We start from the raw sequence: 23,331 nt of genomic DNA on the forward strand, positions 1-23,331 counted from the left end.
ACTTTGTACAGATTGGATCGAGCAATACAGCATGGGATTTCTCGCACACCCTCAGGTCAATCAGATATGGCTAAACCAGTGGGAAAGTGAATGGAATGCGACGTAGGTTGACCCTCTGGACGGACTCTCTTTATTCGCACTCTTCTACCAGCCTGAACTAGACCAAGTCGAGTCAGAAGATGAAGAATATGTATGGGATCCACAATCTGATGGATGGCAAATAGGTCAAGGGCTCAAGGCTGATTTGGACCAGAGTGATATCAGTGAAGAGTTTTGGGGATACTATCAAGAAGGGGAAGTCGTGCCCAACGTCTGTCGCCCGCTCGATGCCATGCTACCTCTGGTAAATTCAATTGCAGGCACGGTTGATCGCCGCATCCATGAATTTGACCCTACTCTCGACATCATTTCTATGGAACAACCTCGCCCTGTCGTTTCTGCTCCTGGGCATAACTGCTCGATCATGGTCTTGGATGCACTTCCCATCGACCTTTGGGATGCAAATGAAACCGTCAAAACTCTGCCGCCTGCTGATATTTGGGATGTGGGCAACATTGTCGATTTGAACATGGGAAGCGAAATGTGGACTGTCAACACCGCCCTTGTCGATGGAGGATTTTGGGACATTCCGTTTGTCACCAATCCAAAGGCACCCTTTGAGGAAGATGCTGCACAAGATCCCGTTTTTTGGGAAGGATTAGTGATGAAGGATTTGGAATGGGACTCAGCTCTAGGACCAGACTCGACCGCAACAGTTGCATCAATGGACAAAGGAAAGCGCAAGTTGGAAGATGTGCCGGCTGATCTATGGGATTTTGTTGACTCGTCTTCCTGGTGGGATGTTGCCAACGTCACAAGGAGCTGCCGAGTGTTCCAGCCGTCTAATCTGCAGGCCGGAAGCTCGTCCAACCCGCTTGCTCAGAAGACCACCGCTCCCGCCGCTCAGAGGAATGATCTGGTTGTTCCAAGTGGGATTCTCGCAGAAGACGCTATTCTGAAACAGCTCGAACAGATCCCTGCCGCTGTGTCTATCTGGGGTTTGTTATCGTCATCAAAGGAGTATCGCGAAAAGCTGTCCTCGGCATTGGCCCGGCTCACGGTACCAACTGACATTATCCCCAAAGCCATGATCGCCCTTGTACTGCCGCTTCTCTCTAAACACTCCGTCACGTTTATCGAGAAAGACCTGCCCGTCGAAGGAACCGCTCATAACCGCCCGTTGCACATCAATGTCAAGTGCCGGGGACATTGGGTGCCAAATGTGCTAATCGACAATGGTTCTGCCATTAATGTTTGCCCAATGAGGGTTGCCTTCCGCTTAGGGCTCACAAAGAATGACTTAATGCCTTCCAATCTGGCCGTCAAAGCATATGACAGCACTCGCCGTGTGGTGGAAAGAACTCTGATTCTGAAACTAGATGCTAAAGGTTTTGAAATGGATGTAGAATTCCACGTGGTCGATGTCCCTGCTACCTTCAACCTACTGCTGGGCAGGCCATGGCTTCATAGGGCTGATATCATGGCGGTACCTTCGACTCTACATCAAAAGGTTATGCTAGAGCTCCTTACCAGAACTTTGACGATTTGTGGGAATTCTGGGATCCGCCCGCTCACGGATGATGGGACGCCTGTTTTGGGGATCATGCACGGGGAAGAAGACTTGGATTTTGGAGGTTTCTCTATTGACACATCGGGCTCAGTCCTCGCCATTGCCATGGATGATGATTTTATCATAAGTTCAACTGTTCTCGAGATGATGAGAAAAATGTCATTCATGCCTGGCCTAGGACTCGAGATCAACCAACAAGGGATCGCTGAGTTCCCTGTCTTTCCTTTCACCGAAGGCCACTTTGGTTTGGGTTACACTCCACCGGCCAAAGATGCCAAAAAGAGGAAAGATACGAGAAAACCCCGAACCCTTTTTGGTAACCCTGACAGCTATTTTGTTCGAGAAGGAGGAGGCTCTGCTTACTCGGGACAGATAGAGCCTTTTTGGGATCCAGAGACGTGCACTTGGCTACCAGGTTTCGAAATCTTTGCTGCAGACACCTGGTCTGATGATGAGGAAGAGATAGCCAAAAAGGAGCTCGCTAAAAGGGAATTCGATAAGCAGCTGGCTCAGATCAAGGAAAAGGCTGATGTAAGAGGAAAAAATCCGCTTATTATTCTTTCAACATCTCCTGAGATCAACGTGCATGCCTTCTTGCCGGAATCCTAGTTCGTCGTCGGAACCCTAATCTACAAAACAGGCAATGGGTGAGTACACATTTGCCTCTCGTGGCAAAGGCCCTCCGATGCTTAAGTTAGTATCACTTACTAGCAGAGAAACCCTAATTATCAGTTGGAAATATCGAATAATGCAACGTATTGCGTACCTCGCTTCGTGGGTGTTACTTCTTATTTATAGATGTAGACTTACTTGTCCTCCAAGTCTCCTTTTCTGCCTAAGATTCCAACATCATTAGGAACCCTGGCCCATATGGAATTCCCTCCCATATGGTAACTCAATTATAATCCCTTTATTCATGGGACACTTGCCTATCACGTAGGATTTCCTTTCTAGATCCTTCTGGAACAGCGATCTAGATAGAGTTGGTCCAATGTACATCGGCGGTGTACAATTACTATGGTGCACCTGTACCACGTGTTAGGCTAACTCATTGAACAATATCATGTGTTCGGCCATACCAACAAGCACCTTTATGTGGTGCAGCCGACACTATTCTGTGTCACTGCCTAGCAACCTCAGGTGTTGCGCACCTGTTCGGCATCATTGCCGAACACCCTCTGCCTACCAGCGCACCTGTTAGGCATTATTACCAAGCACCTTCACATGGGGCCGCCTACCAGCGCACCTGTTAGGCATTATCACCTAGCACCTTCACATGGTGCCACCTACCAGCACACCTGTTAGGCATCATTGCCGAACACCCTCTGCCTACCAGTGCACCTGTTAGGCATTATTACCAAGCACCTTCATATGGGGCTGCCTACCAGCGCACTTGTTAGGCATTATCACCTAGCACCTTCACATGGTGCCGCCTACCAGCACACCTGTTAGGCATCATTGCCGAACACCCTCTGCCTACCAGCGCACCTGTTAGGCATTATTACCAAGCACCTTCACATGGGGCCGCCTACCAGCGCACCTGTTAGGCATCATTGCCGAACAGACTACCTGGACCAGGGACTTCACATGTCACTGGTCCCTGTCAATCACTTGGACCAATGGCTTCACATATCACTGGTCCATATCGCCGAACAGAATACTTGGACCAGTAACTCCGTGTGTTACTGCTCCTTTAACAATCTCCTGGTCCAATAACTTCTCATGTTTTACTGAATCTTGACTCTATACAGTCTTTCTGGACCAATGGCTTCTCATGTCATTGGTCCATATTGCCGACCACCGTCTTGCACGGCGACTGTCTCTATTGTACTTATACCATGGTCCTACGTACCACGTGTTCAAGCCTGTACGGGAAGAACCCCCTACAGCTGACTAGCTGAAGACTTTCGATCAGGGAAATCTGGAGATGCTGTTCTCCCAAGTGGGTTTGGTTGGCAAGAGCGAAGAAGCTGAAGTGCTGATGCTTGGGCCTGACTCATCGAATATTCTCGAGGATCCTACCTCTCTCATCGTGGAGGCGAAGGGAAGTATTAATAACTGCATTTTCACCCCATGCCTGACATGCATTGACGATGTATCTGAATCTGACACAGAGTCTGTCAAGTCTAGGTCTAGCTCAGAGTCGGAGTTTGTGCCTCTCGGCCCTTCACGTCGTAGCTTTTACTTTGAGTTCGAGTCATTTGTACTTGGCAACCCTGTTGGGCTTTATGAAATGCATGATCCTGCTTCTGATTACTTTGCTAGCTTCTATATAAACTGTGTCGACCCTGACGATGAAAGAACAAACTTCGACGGGAACATCCCGGCTGAGTTGCGTTCCCTCATCAAAAGGGAAGACGAAAGGCGTGCTCAGCCTCTAAAAGAAGAAGTAATTTTTATAAACTTGAAAGACGAGGATGACCCCCGCATGATGCAAATTGGTGCAAATCTGTCTCCGAAAAATCACGCTGGAACAATCGAGCTACTCAAAGAATTTCTCGAGGTGTTCACATGATATCACAAGGATATGCCCGGCATCAATCCCGAAATAGTACAAGATCGAATCCCGTTAGAGCCCGGGGCTGTCCCTGTCAAGCAGAAACTTCGTAGGATGAGGTCAAATTGGGTTCAAAAAATCAAAGAAGAGGTCACCAAGCAGATTGACGCAGAATTCTTAAGGGTTGTAGAGTACCCCAAGTGGGTCGCCAACATCGTGCCCGTTCCTAAAAAGGATGGAAGAATCCGAGTCTGCATCAACTTCAGGGATTTGAACAAGGTAAGCCCCAAAGACAGTTTTCCCTTGCCACATATCGACGTGCTTGTGGACAACACGGCAGGGCATGCCTTGCTCTCTTTCGTCGACGGATTCTCAAGATACAACTAGATCTCTGTGGCAATCGAGGATCAAGAGAAAACGACGTTTGTCACAGAATGGGGCACTTATTGCTATGTGAAGAAGCCAGTTGGGCTAAAGAACACCGGTTGTACTTTTCAAAGGGCCCAGACGACCTTATTTCATGACTTTATCCATAAGACCGTTGAGATCTACGTCGACAACATGATTGTGAAGGAAAAGGAGGAAAAGGACTATCTTCTTTCACTCAGGCAGTTTCTTGAAAGGCTTCACAAGTACAACGTGCGTTTGAACCGGCAAAAGTGCACATTTAGGGTCATGGCAGGTAAAATGTTGGGATTTCTGATCACTACGAGGGGAATCGAAGTGGATCCTTCCAAAATCAAGGCGATTCTTGAGATGGAGCCACCGAATTTCGAGAAAGGTGTGCGAAGCTTTCTGGGGAAGGTCCAGTTTATCAGCAGATTCATCGCCAAGCTAACCTTAACTTGCGAACTGCTTTTTCGCTTGCTCAAAAAGGGGGTCCCGTTCGAATGGACAGATAAATGCCAAGCCGCCTTCGAATCTATTCAGAGGTATTTGCAGAACCCGCCAGTATTGATGCCGCCTACACCGGGTCAACCGTTGATTCTTTACCTGTCGGTCACTCCAACGGCCATGGGATGTCTACTGGCGCAAGAAGGGAGCAATGGGGTCAAAAAAGCTATTTACTATCTGAGCAAGAAAATGGTGGGGTCTGAAGAGCGCTATACCCCTCTGGAAAAGACATGTTGGGCGCTGGTTTGGGCAACTAAAAAGCTTAGACACTACATGCTAGCCTATTCGGTGAGACTGATTTCTCAGATGGATCCTATCAAGTATTTGTTCGAGAAGCCCGCACTCACCCATAAGCTAGCACGTTGGTTGCTTCTGCTGGCTGAGTTCGAACTCCAACACGTCACGAGAAAGTCTGTAAAAGGGCGTGCTGTGGCCAAATTCTTGGCTGATCACCCAATCGACGGCCCGGAAGATATGGACTTCACTTTCCCTGATGAGGAGGTGCTGACAGTGGTCGAAGAAGTATGGACGCTCTATTTCGATGGAGCTGCTAACCAAAAGGGGTTCGGGATTGGAGTGTTATTGATCACACCCGCCGGCGCTCACATTCCGCTTATTATTTACTGATCACACCAAACTGGCGCACGCCAGTTATTTACTGGCGTATTCGTGTCCCTCGATCTTGGCGTACGCCATTCCAATCGTGGCGCATGCCAGTCAAAGTACCAGAAACAGGTTCTGCAGCTGCTACTGTTGTCGAGTGTGCATTTTCGATCTCGTAGCCTGTTTTGCAAGTTTGGTGGTTCACACAAGTCATAAAAGGTATATGGGACTGTGTCAAAGCGCCGGATACCAATCGTCGCACTTAACGAAGATTTCGGACGTTCGATGGCTCGTTTTAAGTTCAAATCAAGGTTTCGGGAGTCAAAATCCGTTCCATGGACTTTTACCAAGTTTTGTCATACCGTGCACGTCATGTGAGCCTAATGTGACTGTACAGGTGTGTCGGTTTTGGTCCGGGACTAAATCGAGTCATCCTTTGTGTCTTATGTCCGTTTTTGTGACATTTTTAGCATTTTTTGGTGTATTCCTCGCCTCGGAGCGTCTTTGCCGGTTTTGTCAATTCGTACAAATCATGGAGCACCTATGGGGTCTTGTCAAAGTGTCAGTTGCCCTCGTTCAGGAGAATTTTGAGTTTTTGCCTATCTATGCCCAAAATTTCATTATTTTTCCGCGTGTCTTAGGGCACGTATCGTATCCTGGGGCTCTCCTACTTTTCTATCGAGCTAGGTCAGTCGTGCACATATGAGAATGTCTATTTGTCGATTCAGATCATTTATCAATGCATGTTAGGTATTAGTGGGTGGTTTATTCTTTTTCTACTACCAAATGCCCATCAAGAGAAGATCAATAAGCGGAAAATGTAATTATTATATACTAGTAAGTCGATGTCTATAAAGCAAATGGTGGGAACTAAAGCGGTACAACGGTCCGAGCAAAGCAAGACTAATATGTACTAGGCACATCCGTCCAAAAGTCAAAAGGCATATAGGCCCCCATCTCCAAAATAAAGTATCAAAATATCAAAGTCAAAAGACAGCAAAGTAACTGAAGCTCAGTGGTAGCCCTCAGTCGTCAAAAAGGTCCTCGTCGTCGTCGTCCTCCTCGTCGTCATCTCTCTCCCTCGGGTCTATCCTAAACCTAGGATCGTCGGCGGTGTCGGCGGAGCCGCTGCTGAAGGGCAACTGTACCTCCTCCTTTTCCTCTTTCTCCTCCTCTTCCTCCTCTTCTCTTCTCTTCTTCTAAGATGGCCCCTCAGCTGGCCTCTTCTCTGCATGCCTCTTCCTCAGCTCTCTGTGGAACTGTGGCTCGTCGCTCCCGGAAGCGATCTCGACTCCTCTAGTCCCTGGCCGTGTAGAGCTGGCCTGCCTCAGTGCAGTGGCCGAAGCGTAAGAGGGTCCAGCTGTCTTCTTCTGTGGAAGAGGCCGCACGCTCTTTCTCCTAGGAGCCACCCTAGCCTGTCCCCGCATGGCCATAGTCATTAAATGTTTAGCATACTTTGTGCATATTGTATATACTGGAATGCTGAACGCAGGAAATGTCAAAAAAAGTTATATCAAGCATGTTATCTATCTAAGTATTGAAAGCCATACAAAGCTGAATTTGGGATATACCATGGGCTGTACAGCAGGAGCCGGATCCGCCGGTGGGTAGTGCAGCTGCAGAGAAGCGCCGCCTGCTATCTTGTGGAATTCCTTCTCCATGGCCAGCATCAGGCGAACGGCCTCTCACACCCATTCCATTGGCGCCTGTGTTTCATTTTTAGGGATCAAGATCAAGTCGGTTTCAAAAGCAGTTCAAGCATAGTATGAGGATAATAAGCATAACAGAAAGCAAATCATACCGGTCCTGTGATAGCCGCTGGCTCTGTCCTGGCAGGCTCAAACTGAACTGTGGCAGCTTCCCCCTGCACGTCCCGCACTGCTAGGGTCCAAGAAAGCTGAGGTAGCCCAGTCGCTATGGCGTAGCCGCTCCTCTCTCTCGAGCGAGCTGCCCTGCTCCCCTATCTCCGCCTCTCCTCGCCAGCCTCCAGCGCCTCGCCCTGCACGGCAATGTGCTCTAACACCCCAAGTGGCCTCGTTAGGCGTTGCCTCCGGCAAATGGTGTAGTCACGCTTAGGCCTCAAGAAAGCAGCAAGGCCATCCGAAACAGTGAAGCGTCGCAGCTCAGCCAGAGTGTACCTGTCCGTATGTGAAGCATGGGGCCGAAGTGGCCCAGGAACCTGAACTCAAGAAAGCCAAGTGACTGTCGCGTCACCCGGTCACCTAAGTACCACCGCCACCCAAAGGTCGACTCTAGTAGCACCCAGCTTGCTGTCACCACCCTGCTCCTCGCTAAGTACTCAGGCTTAGGTTCTGCATTACTCCATGGGTCCCACTCCACCTGTGAAACAAACACAAAGGTTCAGAGTCAGATGGGCATCAGCGACGGCATTAAAGCAATTCTAAAGGCAAGGTGATTGATTGAAGTGTTGTTTACCTGAGCACCCAACAGCTCGTTGAGGTACGACCTGAAAGCTAGGAGGCTCTCTCTCGACTTCTTCTTTCCTCTATGCAAAGGCCCCTAAATCTTGGCACGCGGGAGCATCCTCAAGTTCGGACACTTATTCTCCGGTGGGTACATCTTCAGCACTTCGTAGGCCCACAGCTGCAAGTGTTCAGACAATCAAAGCATCAAAATACAATTCATATGCAAATCAAGGACAAGCGCAAGAAAGGAAATAGGGAACGAATTACAAAGTCTTATTTCTCACCTCCCACACTCTCCAAAAACCAGCAGTCGCCTTCTTCCCTCGTGAGAACTACCCCATAAAGCTGAAACAGGTTCCCAGAGCTGCTCCTCCCCAGTCAAAGCGCAAAGCTGCGCGTAGGTCGCGCAGAGCCGGCAGTAGGACAGGTGCACTGTAGCTCGCTTGTTCGGGTACAGTGTAGCCCCAAACAAGTACAACAAGTAGGCCCTCGCCATCTGCTCCACCTCCTGCTCTGAGTCTGGCACCCTCCCCTGCAAATACCTCCTAAATTGGTCGTAGTGAATGGTCTCCGCTTCACCTGCCGGTGCCTGCCCCAAGAACCACTCCAGTGCCCCGGTATCTCTATGGATCTCTGAGTCAAAAGGGATAGGCTCTCCTCCTACCCTCAAATCAGTGAGAGCTGCAAAGTCTGACGGAGTCACCGTCATTTCCCCGATCGAAAAGTGGAAGGTATTTAAGGAATCCCACCACCTCTCAGCCAGTGCAATAGGTAGGGCATGGTCACTCTTCACTGCCATCAAAGTGAGGGTGAACAGCCGGAACCCCGCAGCGTCCACCAAAGCCCTGACTCGCTCCGATAGCCCTCTGTACAACTCAAGCGAGCTCGCAGGACCGCCGTGACCCCAAATGCTGACTGCTCTTCTCTGCATACAAAGACAAGCAACAAAAAGAGGTTCATCAGCAAACGCAATTCAAGTCCAATAGTCAGTCGAATTCAGAATCCTAAAAGTAGTTCTACGGTCGAGACAAGCATTATAGGAGTCGATCAAAGCTACAAGGTGCTCATGTTATTTTATCCAATTCTGTTATCGATCGAATCAAATCAAAGGCATCTCTCAGGCAGGTTCTGAACTACAAGGCATTATTTTCATCAGGGTACCCTTTTCAGTCGATTTCAAAGGTGTTTCGTTCATCACGTCATGGCAATCTACCTAGTCGAATTCAAGTTCAAAGGATTATGTCATTGGTCGAGGCAGCCTACGATTGGTTCAAGCTTGGCCTTAGCAATTTTCGTCGAAGTTATTAATGCTCTATGCTCTAAATTCACTATACGACAAGTGTTTTATCAGTCGAATCAAGTTCCAAGGTCGAGGTATACTATCAAATTCTACTTACTAAGTCGAGCTATAGTTCAAGGTTTTAACCTACATGCATCGCAAGCTATGCTACGCCAACTCAAGCTACGAATATCAAAGCAAGTCCAAAAATATACCTGAGCCCAAGCCACGGATAGGTGCTTCTCCGAATCCTTCAGTATGAGCTCTGCGTCATAACTATCCCGCAGAGGCGTGAAGCTCTCAACCCTAGACAGTATGAACAAGTGTGGCTTTGGCAAAACATACGTGTTTGCAACGAACCTAGCACAGGGTGCCTACCGTAAGGACTCAACAAGTGTCACTACGCGCTCGAACGACCATACCTCCCCCTGAGCCTCCTCGGCTAACTCGGTCTCATGCGCAAAGGCCTCTTCCTCGGCCCTGGCTCTCTCAGTCTCTGCTCTCAAGCGCTCCTCCTCCCGAGCTCTCTCAACCTGCCTTTGCCGATCCTCCCGCGCTGCTATCACTGCAGCCACCACCATAAGGTTCTCTCGAAGCAATCGGCCAAGCTCCTCCTCTGTCACGAACTCAGCAAAGTCTCCGTGCATAATAGGAACATGCGCCAAAGACCCCACTGCAGGCCTAAACTCAACCTCCTCTACAGGTACCTCCTCGGATACCCCCTCCTCAACCATCGGATCTTTACCCCTTGCCGGGTCTCTCGATGGCATTTTCGGTCGATCATTACCACCCCCACTGCTGCTGCCGCTGCCGTCGGCTCCAACCAAGCCCAGGCTGGTGATCACTAACCATTCTACACCACTCCTTGAATCTAGCCGACGGACCCGAGGACCCCCTGCACCAATCGTCACAAGCGTATGCCCCATACCTCCTGGCGTACGCCCATCATCACCGCAACCTACCTCCGTTGCATGGCCACCATCGCCGCCGCCGCTGCCTGAAACCCCTGCACCAGCGATCGACGACACTCTTAGAGTCGTTTGATCGTCGATTTGAGACCCCAAAGCCTCGATTTCACCCCTCGGATGGTTCTCCTTGTCTCCGACGCTGCCATTGCCGCTACCACTACCGGGTTCAACCATGGATAAATTGGTTGAGTAGATATTGGGAGAAAATGGAAGAACGAGAGTGGGATTGAAGGATTTGAGAGAGTTTTTAGAGTATTTGGAGTTCAAAAACCGAAGGAATGGCGGTTTTACGTTGCCTACAGAAGTTTAAACGACATGGAGTAGCATTAGGCCGGGTTTGGGCCGGATTTGGGCTGGGTCTGTTGAGATTTCCGGCATATGCCAGTGTTATGGTACCGTACACCAGTATAACCTGGGCCTTAGGCCCAAATCACTCCCCGAGTTGAAATCCGTTCACAACTGGAAGCCCAGGTGGCCCTATGTCACACTGAAGCTCGAAGCAAAATTTTCCCCGAGCAAAGACCCGTCCAATTTCAAATCAACGACGATCCATTCGTCCGATTTCAAGTCAACGACGATCCATCCATCCAATTTCAAATCAACGACGATCCATCCGTCCAATTTCAACTCAACGACGATCCATCCGTCCAATTTCAAATCAACGACGATCCATCCGTCCAATTTCAACTCAACGACGATCCATCTGTCCAATTTCAACTCAACGACGATCCATCCGTCCAATTTCAAATCAACGACGATCCATCCGTCCAATTATCTTCCTTCCCCCCCCCCCCCCCCCCCCCCCCCTCCCAACAGAGTCAGTGCTTTTGTAGAAGGTCATTCCCCAGTATAACCTGGGCCTTAAGCCCAAATCACTCCCCGAGTTGAAATCCGATAACAACTGAAAGCCCAGGTGGCCCTATGTCACACTGAAGCCTGAAGCAAAATTTTCCCCGAGCAAAGACCCGTCCAATTTCAAATCAATGACGATCCATTCGTCCGATTTCAAGTCAACGACGATCCATTCGTCCAATTTCAAATCAACGACGATCCATCCGTCCAATTTCAACTCAACGACGATCCATCCATCCAATTTCAAATCAACGACGATCCATCCGTCCAATTTCAAATCAACGACGATCCATCCGTCCAATTATCTTCCTTTCCCCCCCCCCCCCCCCCCAACAGCGTCAGTGCTTTTGCAGAAGGTCATTCCCTAGGAGAGTCCGCCTCTTTATGGCACCCTGTACTGCCTTCCCAACACAATCCAGCGGCGGTCTACCCGTCTATATTATCCAGCAACGGCGATTTTTCTCAATGATTCGCTCGGCCGGTATTAATCACTCAGGTTCTTTAAAGTTCATGTCTTCTTTGGCTTATGTTCTGGATAGCCTAGAAGGGGTGTTTAGAAAACGTTTGACGTTACTTATACCAAATCAATGGTGTTTCAAGTGTCATCAAAGGGGGGCTACTGTAGACACCCTGTTTTGAACTGTCCAAACCGGTACACTTAAACTGTCCAAACCGGTACACTTACGGGTTTTGATTCCCCAATGATGATTACGGTCAAGAATACCCCGAGGCTAATGGTGTGTTTGAGCTTTGAGCATCCTGAACCTCATTCAAAACCTTTGTCAAGCCCTGCCCAGACCCTTCAAGCCAGAACCAAAAGGCCTCAGCAAAATCATACTTACTTATGCCAGTACTTTTCTAACGTGCGCCGGTCGACTGCCACGTGTCAGTCATTGACCACTGACTCAGTTCTCACCAGCGCACGCAAGTACTGTTTCGGCGTACGCCAGTCAAACCCGGTCAAATATCACTATTCAACCACATGCTTGAGACTTTTGTGGCCACCCTGACGTAGTCTACAGTCCCCTGATGATTACCCTTGTGTAGCCGGCTCCCCCTCTCTCCTACACCACCTTTCAACCCAAGTCCCATGCATTTAATGCATGGGAGGCTCACTCACTAACCAAACCAGCCCTTAACCCAACTAATCAGCCCTCTCCTCAGTCCACTCCTGGCCTATAAATACCCCCCTTGCATTTATATGCAAGGGGTTCACAAGGTTAAGACTCTTAAAGAGCATTCAAGCCCTCTCTCTCCTTCTTCTTGCTCTCTTTCTTCTCCCATCAGTTGAAAGAGAAAGCCAACCCTCTTCCATAAACTCATCACACCCCCATACTTATCATCCATCCTTCAAACATCAAGTTCAAAGCTCAAACTTTCCATCAAAGGCCCATAAAAAGGTATATCACATTTTGTTTTGTAACCTGTTCTGACCCCTGAGGGGTACCACCAGGGTCAAGGCTGGTAATCAATACCAGTCCTGACCCTAAAGTTGGTAGCATTTCAAGGATCGCGTATGGTAGTCAATGGCGCATGCTGGTAGTGATAAGCCGTACGCCAGTAATGGTGATACGTGCAGCACTGGCGTAGGGATCATCGATCATCCATCTTTTTGTTTTCATTTTACTTTATCACCTTTCAGCATGATAAGAACCAGTCTATTGCTTTCTATATCTTAGAACTGTGTAACTTCTTATCTGTTATTTCTATTTTAAGGCCTCTGGGATCTTTCTGGTTATGCTCCAGAGCCCAGATCATGTAAAGCCAAGCACTGACCAAGTAGTGTAACTGGCGTACGGGGTCTATAGACTGGCGTACGACAGTTTCAACGGATCCAGTGGCTGGCCCTTGCATGGCAGTTAAGCCTTGGCCTTTGTTTATGTTCCCCACACTGTTTATGGGGTGTTCTATTCATTTCATTGCTCTAAAAGTCATCTCTGCTGTCTGTAACTGTATTTATTCTGTCATATTGACTGCGTGGTTTGTTCTGGGTGTGCACTGGTCCTTCTAGAGCCCAGAGGGTTGAGAAATAGGAGCTGTGAGTTTAGATTTACCGGCGCACGCCAGTATACCGGTGGCGCACGCAAGTCATCTTTGCATGCAATGGCCTGGCCAATGCATACAGCTTCCTTTTACGTGCCTCGTTCTGGGACAGCGTGTTCCAGTTTATTTAAAATGCTCACAAGTGCTTGTTCTCAATCTATTATACCTGTTTAGATCAAACATCCATCACATGTGTCACGTAAATGCGACTTGTTACAGTTTCAATCCCCTTTAACTGTTCCCCCGCCCTAACTGGCTAAAAATTGATTAAAGAGAGAAAAACTCAAATATTTTACAAAAATGTCTGAGTAGAGACCGATTTATGGATTGGGCGAGAGGGGTGCCATAAAACCCCTCCCCCTCTCGTAACCTTGCTCCCGAACCTCAGATATTGAAGGTGACGACGGACCGGTCTACGCCTTTTCGAAATCAAACAACGTGGCAAGCGTTTCAAGTTCGGTTCCTTGGGTGTTCTACCGCTAAAAACCCGAGTGGCGACTCTGAATTGTAAGCGTTTTGTCGCGCTTCCCAAAAAGGGTGCACCCGATTTTTCTAAAGACGAAAATTGAAAATTTTGAGGCGTGTGCCCACAAAATTCGCCGTCAATTTGGTATCAGAGATCTTGGGTTGTCATGGCCGGAGTGTTTCAACATCAGCAACAAGAACAACAACGATCATTTTAGAATCCACATCGTGGGAAGGACAAGGATAGTTTCAAAGTGGACGATGCTACTCTTGAATGGCCTTTTACAACAAAAATTATTCCAGATCCAATTGTGGATTGGGGTAAGCCGCCAATCTACGATGAATATACCGAAGATGGGCTCCTGATTGTTCCAAAGAAGAATGGTTCTATCAATAATTCTCACAACCCAATGGACATTGTTTCTGTATCAGGAGGGATCTTTGAGAAAGAGTATGCATTCCTAGATTCAATACTAAATGTCTCTTGATTCAGGTTACAAATGAAGATATTGGCAACGTTTGGGATGATGAAGGATGCGGCAAGAATGACATAATGGCAATAGTTGAGTGTTTTAAACCTCTTATCTATGATGAATATCCAGAAGAGGATGTTGTATCGGAGGACTTGAAGTTGTTAATTGCTCGCAACGTCCCCCAATTTCACCCATCAAACCCAACTGTGAACTCAAATAAACGGAAGATTGATGACTGGGACTGGCTCGATGAATTGGTCCAAAAACAGCGCACAAAAATTTTTGAGACTTACGGAGTCATTCGAGAATCTGAATGTAGCTTTGTCATGGACTCGGGAAGTGCAACTAATTAAGTGTCCGAAAATCTGGTTTCAATTTTTAATCTCCCAACGAAAGATCTTGCTAGTCCTTATCATGTGCATTTGGTGAATCACGAGGCAAGAACTATGGTGACTAAGCGATATTTAGTTGAATTCTCTATTGGGCACCAATATGAGGACAAGATCTGGTGCGATATGATGCGAATGGACTCATGTCATATTTTGTTGGGGCGACCATGGCAATGGGACCGCAATGTTTATTATCGTGACCGCGAGAATGTGTATGAGTTAAAGGTGAACAGAAAACCTATAAAATTATTTCCAAAAGTTGAGAAAATGAAACGAGAGAGATTTTTGCTGATCGAGGAGAAAGCATTTGCAAGAAAGAAGAGGGGAAATTTTGAAGTCAGTGCTAAAGATTCGAGGGCGAATCTTTTCCAACCAGTGGAGTATGACACTGGAGTGTCCCCACGCATCGCTTCAAAATAGTTGCAAATTGAATACAACAAGAATTAATATGAAAATAAGTGTCGTCAATATCGTTTATGAGTTTTTAGCTGTGTGTTTTCATTCCTCTAGAAGTCTTTTTTTAGTTTCCTAACTGTCTTTTAATTTCATAAGAGTCACCCTAGTTTTTAGTAGTCAAAGTCTTAGTTTATTAATGATCATCTTGGAAATGTTATTTGTTTTCTTTTCCTATTCTTGGAGGGTTGTTCCAAGTAGTCTATAAATTCTTTTGTTATGAATGAAATGGAAGTTTAGAGTGTGTTTGAATTAAAATAGCCTTTGGCTTGTGGCAAGATAATTTTTCTTGTAACTCTTATCCTACGGTGGATTTTGATAGAAGGCGAGTTCCCCGTTTCTGTATCTCTTAAGTGGATTCCTTCGATTGGTGACCGGATCCCCACACCCCGTATCCCTAGTTAAATCCTCGGGTGATGATATCTTATCCCGTTGGTTACCTAACTTTGGTGGTGAGCGACTATCCCTTTTTACCTTACTTCTGTCGCGCTTGAAAAATCCACCGTCAATTTGGTATCAGAGCTCTTGGGTTGTCACGGCTGGAGTGTTTCAACATCAGCAACAATAACAACAACGATCATTTCAGAATCCACATTGTGGGAAGAACAAGGATAGTTTCAAAGTGGACGATGCTACTCTTGAATGGCACTTTACAACAAAAATTATTCCAGATCCAATTGTGGATTGGACTAAGCCGCCAATCTACAATGAATATACCGAAGATGGGCTCCTGATTGTTCCAAAGAAGAATGGTTCTATCAATAATTCTCACAAGCCAATGGACATTGTTTCTGTATAAGGAGAGATTTTTGAGAAAGAGGTATGCATTCCTAGTTTCAATACTAAATGTCTCCCGATTCAGCATGTCATGGTTCCAAATGAAGATATTGGCAATGTTTGGGATGATGAAGGATGCGGCAAGAATGACATGACAATAGTTGAGTGTTTTAAACCTTCTATCTATGATGAATATCCAGAAGAGGACGTTGTCTCGGAAGAACTAAAATTGTTAATTGCTCGCAACGTCCCCCAATTTCACCCATCAAACTCAACTGTGAACTCAAATAAACGGAAGATTGATGACTGGGATTGGCTCGATGAATCAGTCCTAAAATAGCGCACTAAAATTTTTGAGACTTACGGAGTCAATCGAGGATCTGAATGTAGATTTGTCATGGACTCGGGAAGTGCAAGTAATTAAGTGTCCGAAAATCTGGTTTCAATTTTTATCTCCCAACGGAAGATCTTGCTAGTCCTTATCATGTGCGTTGGGTGAATCACGAGGCCAGAACATTGGTGACTAAGCGATGTTTAGTTGAATTCTCTATTGGGCACCAGTATGAGGACAAAATCTGGTGCGATGTGATGCGAATGGACTCATGTCATATTTTGTTGGGGCGACCATGGCAATGGGACCGCAATGTTTATTATCGTGGGCGCGAGAATGTGTATGAGTTAAAGGTGAACGGAGAACCTCTAAAATTATTTCCAAAAGTTGAGAAAATGAAACGAGAGAGATTTTCGCTGATCGAGGAGAAAGCATTTGCAAGAAAGAAGAGGGGAAATTTTGAAGTCAGTGCTGAAGATTCGAGGGCGAATCTTTTCCGACCAGTGGAGTATGACACCGGAGTGTCCCGACGCATCGCTTCAAAATAGTTGCAAGTTGAATACAACAAGGATTAATATGAAAATAAGTGTCATCAATATCTTTTAAGAGTTTTCCGCTGTGTCTTTTCATTCCTCTAGAAGTCTTTTTTTAGTTTCCTAACTGTCTTTTAATTTCATAAGAGTCACCCTAGTTGTTAGTAGTCAAAGTCTTAGTTTATTAATGATAATCTTGGAAATGTTATTTGTTTTCTTTTCCTATTCTTGGATGGTTGTTCCAAGTAGTCTATAAATTCTATTGTTATGAATGAAATGGAAGTTTAGAGTGTGTTTGAATTTTAAATAGCCTTTGGCTTGTGATAAGATAATTTTTCTTGTAACTCTTATCCTGCGGTGAATTCCGATACAAGGCGAGTTCCCCGTTTCTATATTTCTTAAGTGGATTCCTTCGAGTGGTGAGCGGATCCCTATGCCCTGTATTCCTAGTTAAATCCTCGGGTGGTGATATCTTATCTCGTTGGTTACCTAACTTGGGTGCTGAGCGACTATCCCATTATCCCTTTTTACCTTACTTCCGTCCCGTTTGAAAAATCCATCGTCAATTTGGTATCAGAGCTCTTAGGTTGTCACAGCTGGAGTGTTTCAACATCAGCAATAAGTACAACAATGATCATTTCAAAATCCACATCGTGGGAAGGACAAGGTTACTTTCAAAGTTGACGATGCTACTTTTGAATGGCCCTTTACAACAAAAATTATTCCAGATCCAATTGTGGATTGGACTAAGCCGCCAATCTACGATGAATATACCGAAGATGGGCTCCTGATTGTTCCAAAGAAGAATGGTTCTATCAATAATTCTCACAAGCCAATGGACATTGTTTCTGTATCTGGAGGGATCTTTGATAAAGAGGTATCCATTCCTAGTATCAATACTAAATGTCTCCCGATTCAGCATGTCATGGTTACAAATGAAGATATTGGCAATGTTTGGGATGATGAAGGATGCGGCAAGAATGACATGACAATAGTTGAGTGTTTTAAACCTTCTATCTATGATGAATATCCAGAAGAGGACGTTGTCTCGGAAGAACTAAAATTGTTAATTGCTCGCAACGTCCCCCAATTTCACCCATCAAACCCAACTGTGAACTCAAATAAACAAAAGATTGATGACTGGGATTGGCTCGATGAATCGGTCCTAAAACAGCGCACTAAAATTTTTGAGACTTACGGAGTCATTCGAGGATCTGAATGTAGCTTTGTCATGGACTCGGGAAGTGCAAGTAATTATGTGTCCGAAAATCTGGTTTCATTTTTTAATCTCCCAATGGAAGATCTTGCTAGTCCTTATCATGTGCGTTGGGTGAATCACGAGGCCAGAACATTGGTGACTAAGCGATGTTTAGTTGAATTCTCTATTGGGCACCAATATGAGGACAAGATCTGGTGCGATGTGATGCGAATGGACTCATGTCATATTTTGTTAGAGCAACCATGGCAATGGGACCGCAATGTTTATTATTGTGGGCGTGAGAATGTGTATGAGTTAAAGGTGAACGGAGAACCTATAAAATTATTTCCAAAAGTTTAGAAAATGAAACGAGAGAGATTTTTGCTGATCAAGGAGAAAGCATTTGCAAGAAAGAAGAGGGGAAATTTTGAAGTCAGTGCTGAAGATTCGAGGGCGAATCTTTTCCGACCAGTGGAGTATGACATCAGAGTGTCCCGACCCATCGCTTCAAAATAGTTGCAAATTGAATACAACAAGGATTAATATGAAAATAAGTGTCGTCAATATCTTTTAAGAGTTTTTAGCTGTGTCTTTTCATTCCTCTAGAAGTCTTTTTTTAGTTTCCTAACTGTCTTTTAATTTCATAAGAGTCACCCTAGTTTTTAGTAGTCAAAGTCTTAGTTTATTAATGATCTCTTGGAAATGTTATTTGTTTTCTTTTCCTATTCTTGGATGGTTGTTCCAAGTAGTCTATAAATTCTATTGTTATGAATGAAATGAAAGTTTAGAGTGTGTTTGAATTAATATAGCATTTGGCTTGTGATAAGATAATTTTTCTTGTAACTCTTATCTTGCGGTGTATTCCGATAGAAGGCGAGTTCCCCGTTTCTGTATCTCTTAAGTGGATTCCTTCGAGTGGTGAGCGGATCTCTATGCCCTGTATCCCTAGTTAAATCCTAGGGTGGTGATATCTTATCCCGTTGGTTACCTAACTTGGGTGGTGAGTGACTATCCCATTATCCCTTTTTACCTTACTTCCATCCCGCTTGAAAAATTCGCCGTCAATTTGGTATCAGAGCTCTTGGGTTGTCACGGCTTGAGTGTTTCAACATTAGCAACAAGAACGACATCGATCATTTCAGAATCCACATCGTGGGAAGGACAAGGATAGTTTCAAAGTGGACGATGCTACTCTTGAATGGCCCTTTACAACAAAAATTATTCTAGATCCAATTGTAGATTGGAGTAAGCCTCCAATCTACGATGAATATACCGAAGATGGGCTCCTGATTGTTCTAAAGAAGAATGGTTCTATCAATAATTCTCACAAGCCTATGGACATTGTTTTTGTATCAGGAAGGATCTTTGAGAAAGAGGTATGCATTCCTAGTTTCAATACTAAATGTCTCCCGATTCAGCATGTCATGGTTACAAATGAAGACATTGGCAATGTTTGGGACGATGAAGGATGCGGCAAGAGTGACATGACAATAGTTGAGTGTTTTAAACCTTCTATCTATGATGAATATCCAGAAGAGGACGTTGTCTCGGAAGAACTAAAATTGTTAATTGCTCGCAACGTCCTCCAATTTCACCCATCAAACCCAACTGTGAACTCAAATAAACGGAAGATTGATGACTGGGATTGGCTCGATGAATCGGTCCTAAAACAGCGCACTAAAATTTTTGAGACTTACGGAGTCATTCGAGGATCTGAATGTAGCTTTGTCATGGACTCGGGAAGTGCAAGTAATTATGTGTCCGAAATTCTGGTTTCATTTTTTAATCTCCCAACGGAAGATCTTGCTAGTCCTTATCATGTGCATTGGGTGAATCACGAGGCCAAAACATTGGTGACTAAGCGATGTTTAGTTGAATTCTCTATTGGGCACCAATATGAGTACAAGATCTGGTGCGATGTGATGCGAATGGACTCATGTCATATTTTGTTGGGGTGACCATGGCAATGGGACTGCAATGTTTATTATCGTTGGCGCGAGAATGTGTATGAGTTAAAGGTGAACGGAGAACCTATAAAATTATTTCCAAAAGGTGAGAAAATGAAACGAGAGAGATTTTTGCTGATCGAGGAGAAAGCATTTGCAAGAAAGAAGAGGGGAAATTTTGAAGTCAGTGCTGAAGATTCAAGGGCGAATCTTTTCCAACCAGTGGAGTATGACACCAGAGTGTCCCGAAGCATCGCTTCAAAATAGTTGCAAATTGAATACAATAAGGATTAATATGAAGAAAGTGTCGTCAATATCTTTTAAGATTTTTCAGCTGTGTCTTTTCATTCCTCTAGAAGTCTTTTTTTAGTTTCCTAACCGTCTTTTAATTTCATAAGAGTCACCCTTGTTTTTAGTAGTCAAAGTCTTAGTCTTATTAATGATCATCTTGGAAATGTTATTTGTTTTCTTTTCCTATTCTTGGAGGGTTGTTCCAAGTAGTCTATAAAATTCTATTGTTATGAATGAAATGGAAGTTTAGAGTGTGTTTGAATTAAAATAGCATTTGGCTTGTGAGAAGATAATTCTTCTTGTAACTCTTATCCTTCGGTGGATTCCGATAGGTGGCGAGTTTCCCGTTTCTGTATCTCTTTGGTGGATTCCTTCGAGTGGTGAGTGGATCCTGCGCCCTGTATCCCTAGTTAAATCCTCAGGTGGTGATATTTTATTCCGTTGGTTACCTAACTTGGGTGGTGAGCGACTATCCCTTTATCTCTTTTTACCTTACTTCCATCCCGCTTGAAAAATCCACCATCAGCGGACCTTTTTTTTTTTGGAGATGTATTATTGTAAATTCTTTGGAAATTCATTTTGAAAGGAGCCCGCACTATTTCAGATGAATTTGGTGATAACAACACTGCAATCTTCAATTCATATTGTCACTTGTTCATTATCCGCGTAAATTTTTATTTAACTTATTAAAGAGATAATAAGAAAAGGAATACTAGGCTCAAATGAAAACACATTGAGCTAAACAGCAAGACATGATAAAAGTTGCATATGAACCCACAAAATTAAGTGGAAAAAAAAAATTGAGCACACCCAGGTTTGGATGCCGCTAACGCCGTTGAACTCTCAGCTTTTGTCTACAAAATTTTCGGAACTAATCAAATTCCAGCATAAAAAGAACAATAAAACTTTGGGTACGCCATTTGGGTGTACACCAAATGCACACAGGTTGTGTGGGATCCATTTCGAGTCCCAAACAAATGATCGGAACCGCTCAGTTTATTTAGAATGTTTTTTAAGGATCCCTATAATAACACAGCATAAAAAACCACTCTTATGATGAGCCTTTACACAACGATTTACAAATGTTTGTAATCGACTTACTGCAATAGCATTGGCAATCAATGGCTCGGCTTTCCGACCTCTGGGACTCGAAACAGAGTACAACCTCCCATCAGATCTTATAGCACAACAGATTGTCTTCCTCTCTGCGGAAACCAAAACCGATAAATCAGAACAAGAAACGAAAAATCCCCGAAATTGAAGCCGATTCATTCAGAATCTGTCAAACGAATAAAGAACCGGAGTGAATGAGACAACCAAATGCACCGAACCCGATAGGGAGTACTTAACTGTGTACCTTTTGAGAGTACAAATATACATATAAGTCATATTTTTCTATTGTCAAATGTGAAGAACGGGTAGTGACCAAAAAAATGGCGCAGGACTAAATGCATTTACAACCCACCTTTCCCTATATTTCATTCCCATTACTTGAGGGGGCTGCTCACAATATTATTTTTGTAACCAATATTTTCGCCTATTCAATTATTAATAGGAAAATCGAAGGCAAGGAGAAATGACACAACAAAGACAAAGAGCAACCACAAAGGGAAAGGAAAACGAGCAGCCAAGTGGTTCCAATGGAAAAGAAAAAAACAAAGTATGATGCTTATAACTTCTTTTTTCTTTCCCTTCGACATTTTAAAGATAATTTGTTTATACGCATGCAAGTTGGTGTTCTTTTTTTAAAAAAAAAAAATCTTGAAATGCAAGATATGATTTATGAAGAGGCTGAACCAGAACGTGATTATGAACACCTTCTCTTTTACCCCTACAGAGATTCTAAATAAGTTTTTAAACTTGCATAGGTCGTAAATTGTTTCGCTTGAGAACTTTTAGGTTCAAACAATTGTATATATAACATTTTATGCAGGTTTTCATGAGGCCTCCTCCATGTTTGCGTCGTAGTGATCATTTAGATGTGTTGAATGCAGTATACGATTTTGAAACTAAACGTCAGAGGTAGGGCTTTCCAGTTGAAAATTTTGTTCGACGAAAAATAGAGGCATGTCGAGCCTTGCAAAATTTTGGAGAAAATATAAGTGAACAATACCTTATAGGAAAAATAGTAGACCTTCTATCACCAAGCTGGATGCATGTGAAGCGAACAATATTTCAAAGACATGTTATAGAAAATGCTACACATTTGATGAATGCTTTGATGGAAGACGAGCATAATGTCCACTATTTGTGGATGGAATTTGAGCAAGGGCCAATGATGCCAAACTCAACTATGAGAGAACACATTCTAAATAAAGAAAACCAATTTCATAGTCTAAGGAAAAAAGGCTGCAAGGCAAACATTGAGAATTTAGTTCAGGCTATAGTTAATAACCTCTCACCCACATGGCCTAAAGCAACAATCTTCAAAAAGTTGAAACTAAATTTCATGGATATGAGAGCATTGGAAGCTATGCTTGAGGAGATCGAGACTGATATCATATGTTCGGAAGCTTTGGACGAAGTGGAGCAATAATTTACCAAACAAGAGAAGAAGCAGGTAAAAAAATCTCGGCAAAAGGTAATAATATATATTTTTTAAGAAAAAATTATTTGTTACCCATTCAGTTAATTTTTACTTCAATACAAATCATATACTAACAAACGATTAAATGCTCTTATGTGTTCCTTTTGCAAGTAGTGAATCGAAGATTGGAATTTGATGAACTATAGCTCTACAATATTTGGAGTAATTGCATGCTATCCAAGTATTTGAATTTGTCAATTTATTTTGCTTTAGGAGTTCATCATGCTTTAATAGTTTAGATATGAGTATGAGCCTGTCATCATAACTCATTTTCAAAATTTAGTATTATCGTACCAAAAGTTGTTTCTTTTTTTGTTACTATTCAGGTTTGGATATTTTTTTTCCATATTTATTGCTACCATTATGTATGTTTTCTTTTAGTTATGTTGATAGATTATGTTAATTTCACCGGTGCATAATAAGAAAAACTAATTACAAGACATGATAATTAAGGCAAAACCGTTGTTTAATGAAGGCAAAATATTAGTGTACAATCTTTAAATCGTTGAACCTGTTCTTACTTTGGAATGATGTCTTCTACCTAACGTGCGTATTTGCTAATAACAAATACTAGAGGCCGGGGCACATACAATGCGTGTGCATGTCGGATTTTCACAACGTTTGTGAAAATTTTATCAAACAATAAGTGAAAAGCATTTTTACCAAAACGTTGGGAAATTCCGACTTGCACACGCATCGCGTGTGCCCCGGCCTCTA

The 23,331-nt window shown here is 44.3% G+C and overlaps 1 protein-coding gene across 1 annotated transcript in view; it reads right to left on the reverse strand.

Annotated features, from left to right (window-relative positions):
* Positions 1–21,416, reverse strand: part of LOC131313891 (pyruvate dehydrogenase E1 component subunit beta-3, chloroplastic-like) — a 32,536-nt gene extending 11,120 nt beyond the window's left edge. The window contains exons 1-3 of the mRNA XM_058342388.1: positions 21,359–21,416; positions 21,129–21,232; positions 20,838–20,881 (exon numbers count right to left, since the gene is read on the reverse strand). Coding sequence (XP_058198371.1) covers positions 20,838–20,881; positions 21,129–21,232; positions 21,359–21,416 — 206 coding nt within the window. The remainder of the gene's footprint in view (positions 1–20,837; positions 20,882–21,128; positions 21,233–21,358) is intronic.
* Positions 21,417–23,331: the final 1,915 nt, after the last annotated feature.

Source organism: Rhododendron vialii, chromosome 13a (assembly GCF_030253575.1).
Source record: "Rhododendron vialii isolate Sample 1 chromosome 13a, ASM3025357v1".
NCBI classification, from domain to species: Eukaryota; Viridiplantae; Streptophyta; class Magnoliopsida; order Ericales; family Ericaceae; genus Rhododendron; species Rhododendron vialii.